General features: G+C 37.3%; 1 protein-coding gene across 1 annotated transcript; it reads right to left on the bottom strand.

The window, feature by feature from the left end:
* Window positions 1-713: 713 nt before the first annotated feature.
* LOC129230381 (uncharacterized) lies at window positions 714-1,334 on the bottom strand. Its single transcript, XM_054864780.1, has one exon. The coding sequence runs from the start codon at window positions 1,332-1,334 to the stop codon at window positions 714-716; it is 621 nt and encodes a 206-aa protein (XP_054720755.1).
* Between the last annotated feature and the right edge of the window lie 5,410 nt (window positions 1,335-6,744).

Genomic DNA, 6,744 nt, shown 5'->3' with positions numbered 1-6,744 from the left:
TAACATCAAAGTTTCTCATTCGTCACCACTTACGTTAAGCCTTAGAAACTAAATTGACAGTTAAGAAATGTACACCCGGCTTTGCTTTGTTTATTTACAAATTTTCCCTTTGCAGCATTTGAAGTTTCGGTATGCCTAAGAATAATTACAGATATTGCTTTGTTCCTGGGTGTTCATCTACTTCTGTCAAAACTCCAGAAAAGAGATTTATTAATGTTCCGAGAGATATCAAAACACGAAAGAAATGGTGGACCGTCTGCAAGCGGTACGATGGTTCTATGAAATCAACCTTTTACTGTTGTGAAGATCATTTCAATGTAAGTTTGGACTTTTTTCATTCTTCTATACGCTTTCATAGGGTAGTTATCATTCCTGTGTCCTTATATAAATGACAGGTTACTGCTACTTTATTCAATAATTTTCAACTACTCCAATATTTATTGTTCAACTACCATCTTTTTATTTTTAAAACTGTTCTATAAAAATACATCAGCTGTTGCCACACGGGCAAAATCTTAAAAGACGAGCATAAAAGCAAAGGCTCGCAACATCCTCAGAGAAAAATCAAAACTCATTAAATATTAAACAGCTTCATGTTACCAACTTCAACCTCAATAATAAAATTAAAGTCTCTAAGTAGTTAATCTTACTGTTATATCATAGGTATTATAACTACACACACGTGAAAACAAAGTTTAACTATAAATTTTCTATCAAATGTAAAAAATCTTTGGTGGCACAACTTTTCTGCCATATTTGGTGGTAAGACATTTAGGTACAGTTTTAATATCGTCCTTTTCAGTCTCAATACTATCCTTGTCAGGCACATGTAAAGTCTTAGAAACAGTTTTTTTTAGTGTAGCCTTGTTACCTTTCACCAGCTCATCATCATAAGCAATCTCCATAGGACACAATTTCTGCACTGGTCTAGTTAATTCTCCCTTTTCAGTTTTTAGCTTCACTACTCCAACAAAATCATCCTGTCCAGGGAATAAGTCTATAACGCGTCCTAGAGGCCAATCCAATCTCTTTCTGTTTTCACATTTCACAATAACGATATCACCAACTTTGATTTCTCGTATGAGATGTTTATTACGTACAGGCAATTGAACCAGAAGTCCGAGGTATTCGTCTCTGAACCTCCTCCGGAATTCATTGCGTAATTGCTGTTGATACCTTAGCCTCCTTGATAGAATAGTTGTGTCTAAATGATCCAAATCAGGAACTCCCAACGTTCTAATATCCTGAATGAACACAGATGTTGTAAGTGGCACTAAATCCTGTGGATCCTTGGATAAATACGTTAATGGTCTTGCATTAATGACCGTTTCCATGTCACACAAAATCGTGAGCATCTCTTCATACTCGATAGAAGCTTTTCCCAAGACTCTTCGCAATAGATCCTTTACTGTACGAACAATGCGCTCCCACCATCCGCCCCACTAAGGAACTGACGGCAGGTTGAATTTCCATTTTATTCTAGATATAGATGCATTATGAATTATTCAGGACCAATCTATTTTCTTCATAAGATTTTGAGTCCCTACAAAATTGCTTCCGTTATCGCTGTATATTAGATTAGGACGACCACGTCTGGCGATAAATCTTCTCAGTCATATCACAAACCAGTTAGTCGATATGCTTTGTATTAGTTCGAGATGTACGGCGCGATCACCTCGCACGTAAACAGTAAAATCCAAACTTTAGTACCATTTTTCAAGTGTAGTGGTCCTGCTGCGTCTATGCCAACAACTTTGAAAGCCAAAGCATCTCTGATTCTATCTTCTGGCAGAGGTATTGGTATGGACTGTACTCCATGTGCAGCATGTCTCCTACATCGAGCACAGTGTGCTATCACACGCTGCCCGGTTTTCCTCCCCTTTAGAATTCAGAAGTTCTGCCTAATGCAACACAATGCGGACTGAGCTTCTGCGTGCATCATCTGTAAATGGCATTCTTGTATCAGTTTCTGTTCTACACTGATTTGGAGGCAACACAATAGGGCATAAAAACTCATCATCTTTTCTTCTCATGATTTTCGTTTTGAATCCAATAAGTTCTTCGTCATCTATGAACGTACAGAGAGTTTTCAACGGGCCTTGAGATTCTCCTTCTTTAAAGGTTTCTTTTTGGACAATCAATAGGAGTTTCTTCTCCGCAGCCTCCTGTACACCGACTCCCAGTTCGCCTACAATCTTCAAATTAGACTTTAGAAAATTATTGATAAACTTCCGTATCCAAGCTAATATTTTAACGATTTTTGAATAGCTAGAAAAACATTCTAAAAACCCATTACTATCAGTTACGGAGGTATCTAGAAGGATTAAGGTCTTCTTTCTTTCTCCTAAGATTAACTCTCCTGGATCTTTAGGAAAAAACCAGTCTTCTTTGGAGTTTTTAAGCCGCTCTGGTCCCTCCCACCATTTACCTTTAATGAATAATTTGATAGAGCATCCTCTTGAAGGTAGGTCTGCTGCATTCTTATCACTTGGGGCGTGTCTCCAATCTTCTATTGACGAAAACTTTCTTATTTCCTTTGTTCTATTATTTACAAACGTCCCCCATTGGTTATCCATTCGTATCCAATGTAAAGCTGTTAAAGAATCGGTCCAATAAATACTTTGAACATCAGGCGAGTTTGATGCTTCTTTTACTGCAGTATTAAGGCGAACTCCTATGCAACAGGTCATCAACTCTAAACTGGGAATGGTGGATTTTTGCAAAGGCACCACCCTACTCTTGGCTTGAATGAAACTCAGCTTGACTTCATTATCAACCACACTTCTAAGAAATATAACCGTGCTGTAGGCGGATTTACTCGCATCACAGAAAATATGCAGGCTTAAATTTCCTTTAGGAACAGAGCAATGAATGTATCTAGGGATTTTGAATTTTGACAGGCTCTTTAAGTCTTCTATGCAATTTTCAATTTTTTTTTTTTTTTGAAGATCCACTCTACATATTTCATACCATCCAATCTTTAGTGTCCAACTTTCCTGTACAATAAGTTTCAAATGGACGGTAACTGGACACAACACACCTATCGGATAAAAAATTCTATGTGCTGCAGAAAGAATATTTCTTCTAGTTATAAATTCTCCTTTCAAATTAATATTTTCTACATTGCAAAATAGAATGTCCGCATGATTATCCCACAATAGACCAAGAACAGGTATAGGTTTTACCATATCGTTTGTAAGTGTTATAGAGGTATGTTCCCAACCCCTTAAATCAAAACAGCTGTTAGATAACATCTCTTCAGCTCCTAGCATAAATTGCATGAGTTCCTCTTCGTCGGATACGGAGGGGATACAATTATCCACGTTAAAGGATTTCTAAATTTCTTACAGTTTCTGCAAAACGAAGTTTATTCTCATCTAACACTAATTTTAATAACTGCTGCTAGAAGAAACAGACTGCTAGTTAGTCCAAATACTACACGTCGATGACGGTATACTTTAAATTTTCTTCCCGGATTATCCTCCCACCACAATAATCGTAAGTAGTCTTAGTCCTCCTCAACTACAGATATCTGTAAAAAAGCTTTTCTGATATCAGAAACAACTCCAATTTCTCTTTTCCGGAACCTCATCAATAATGAAGGAACTTCCTCTATCAAATTGGGCCCCTTTTCTAAGCATTGATTTAGAGAAAAGGAGTTCTTTGATTTGCAAGATGCATCAAACACAGGACGCACATTCGTGGTGGAATCTTTCTTAAACACGCCTCTGTGAGGTAAGTAATTTGCGTCATTTTTTAGTTTATCTGTAGGTACTTCTTCAATGATATTTTTGTTGAGCCATTCCTTGAACACATTATCATAATCAGCAATACGACCTTCTTTAATAAGTTTCTGCGTAGTGGTAAAGGGCATCTTTTCTCTGCAATTTCTTTGTTTTCAGCTAAAACTTCTTTGTTTTCCAACCATGGCAATCTGACTACGTAGCGCCCCATTGAATCCTTCTTTACGATTTCTACAAAGTGCTTCATAACAGTTTGTCTTTCTTCGGCTTTAGATTTCGTTTTAGTAGGATCCCTAATATCTATCGTTTCTAAGTTCCACAGATCGGTCACCTAAGGCAGTTTTCAGAAACAATGATGTGGTGAGAAATGCAGAAGCATCATCAAAAGTAGATCCAGGAACCTTTTCCATTACAGGCCAGCCTAAGTGGGCTTCACAAGCAATTAATCCACATTGAAGATGTTTCAAAGTTCCCGTGAATAACTCTCCACAAAAGTCCGCTCCAATTAACGACTCTATGTCCGGCAATCCTTTTCTGGAGTCCGTAATCCATATCTTTTTCTTAGATAATTCTACATCCCAAGGTCCTCTTTTAAGCCTCAGAACTTCTCCATATATAGTCTGCTGATCCAAAACTTGTATATCCAGAGAAAACCTTCCATTTGGAGGTTTAAGAGTAATTTTGTAAAGGCCATGGTCTTTCACACTTGTTGTTTCACCGCTGAAAACGGAGTGGGCTCAACTTCTTCTTGCCATAGGTTTAAGACCGATTTCTATTACAGTTCTCTTCAATATGTGAGAATTTTGTGAGCCACTATCTAGAAGAGCTCTCACCAGCATCCTTCTTCCGTTGGCCTCAATATTTACAAGGATAGTCTGTAGAAGAACTTCATTACCCTCTTTGGCAACCAACACATTATTCGTATCAATAATCGGTTCTCTCGCTGTTTCCTCCTTTTTATTTACTGGCAACTCATAACACATAATGGTGTGATGCCGTTTGGAACACATCATGCACTTGACCTTTGATTTGCATTCTTTGGCCCTGTGGTTTGCCTTGAAACAAACATAGCAGGCTTTTTTATTGCCCAACGCTTTTTTCTTCTTTTCTAATGACCAGCTTTGCGCGAGATAGCAATCTCCACTCTCATGAGACTTGTCGCAGAATACACACTTGTCCCAGGACGACTGTCTTTTGGATTGGTCACTTGAAACCAGAGTGCTGGCGGTAGGAATGACCTCTTCGTAGTTTTGCGCCTTTTTAAACTTCCACCGTTCACGAGTTCCATCGAATCCATTTCTAGCTAATTGTAACCGCTTTTCCCCCTCTACCTTGCATTTCAAAAATGAGAGCAAATTCCTTAGCTTGCTTCCATAACTACCAGAAGCTTCATTTTCTCCACATGCCTGCGTTGGATTCCGCAGCCAAACTCTCATGACATCCTCGGGAATGCAAGATTCTACTAGGGGAAACAGAATTGCTTCATACTTCTCACTTGTCAAGCCTAACGATTCCAACAATCTGAGATAGGACTCTAACTTGTCATATAACTTTGCAACATCAAAATTTCTTCTCTTTTCTGTCGCATTTTTCACTATAAGAGATAATAATTTGCGGACATAGTATTCGATTAACACAACTCCTCTCTTCCAAATCTACTTTTCAGTGCGTCGATAGCCTTTCCATAGTTTTCCGCTGTTGGCGGAAAACTTTCAATGACTTCACGATCTCGGCTACCTGGTGAAATGCACTGTAGCAAATACTGGAATTTGTCTTCTTCAGCTAGCTCACTGTCGCTATGTATTCTTTGGAACTGACTCCAAAAGCCTAAGTAATCCTTCAGGTCTCCTCTAAAATGTGACAGTTCGATTTTCGGAAGACGCATTCTACATTTTATGTTTGTCGAAGAAGCGACTGAACCCGCACCAACCGCCAAAACTTTATTACTAAAATAAGTTTCCCATTCCGTTCTCGCCACATCCATTTTTTTGATTATATAGTTCAATTTCATCATATTCTGCTTCAAATTCTTTATCTGTTACTGTTTTGTTCAAAATTAATTCATCACATTCCTTTATTTTATCATTAACTCTTTCTAACGTAGCACATTGAACTTTAATACAGTAGAAAATCGTTATAACGCACACCTTGGGACCAGAGCTTTTGCGTTATACAGGTTTTTGCACTATATAGATCATTTCACAAATTTTTAAACTAATATTCAGAATATATCTTTATATTAGCACTTCAGAATGAGTTTTATGTGCAATGAGTGTTAAAGCACCATTATTACAATTAGTTATTCACAAATAAATATGTTTCACATTCAAAATCCTGCACTTCTGCTAGCTTCATGGTTTGCATAACAGCTGCATTTTCAAGAGCCATCTGGTATTTTCTGTTTACTATGAGTACTAATTTTCAATTTCAACTCAATTTTCAAAGCTTTGAAATGAGATGGAAACATGAAAAACTTTCAAAACATAATTTGCCAAACAATTTTTATTTTTGCAAAGCAAAACAGAGAGATTTTTTAAACTTTAAAACCTATTGTTTACTTCTGAAAAGTAGTGTGGTTTATAGAGAATTGCGTTATACAGGTCGGCGTTATAACGGTCTTCTTCTGTATTTTTACCATCAGGCATTTCTTTACCCAATTCGTCAAATAGGCATCCTATAGTTTTTGTAAAAGTCATCCGTAATGATTTCCGTTTCCTGATAGCTTCCTCCATTTTACTATTTCTAGACGTTTTGTCACTATATATTATTTCACCAACCTGTGTCATCGGATCACGTCTGGGTCACCAAAATGCTGTGTCCTTATATAAAGGTTAGACAGGTTAGTGCTACTGGAGAATTTATAATTATTCAATAATTTTCAACTACTCCAATATTTATTGTGCAATTACCATCTTTTTATTTTTAAAACTGTCCTCTCAAAATACATCAGCTGTTGCCACACGAGCAAAATCCTAAAAGACGAGCATAAAAGCAAAGGCTT

Source organism: Uloborus diversus, chromosome 9 (genome assembly GCF_026930045.1).
Source record: "Uloborus diversus isolate 005 chromosome 9, Udiv.v.3.1, whole genome shotgun sequence".
Classification (NCBI taxonomy): domain Eukaryota; kingdom Metazoa; phylum Arthropoda; class Arachnida; order Araneae; family Uloboridae; genus Uloborus; species Uloborus diversus.
The sequence above is the reverse complement of the archived record's forward strand: the minus strand, read 5'-3'. Positions and strand labels throughout refer to the sequence as shown.

Coding starts and splice junctions, on each gene's coding strand:
- LOC129230381 (XM_054864780.1), bottom strand. CDS start 1,334: ATGGAAACGGTCATTAATGCAAGACCATTAACGTATTTATCCAAGGAT.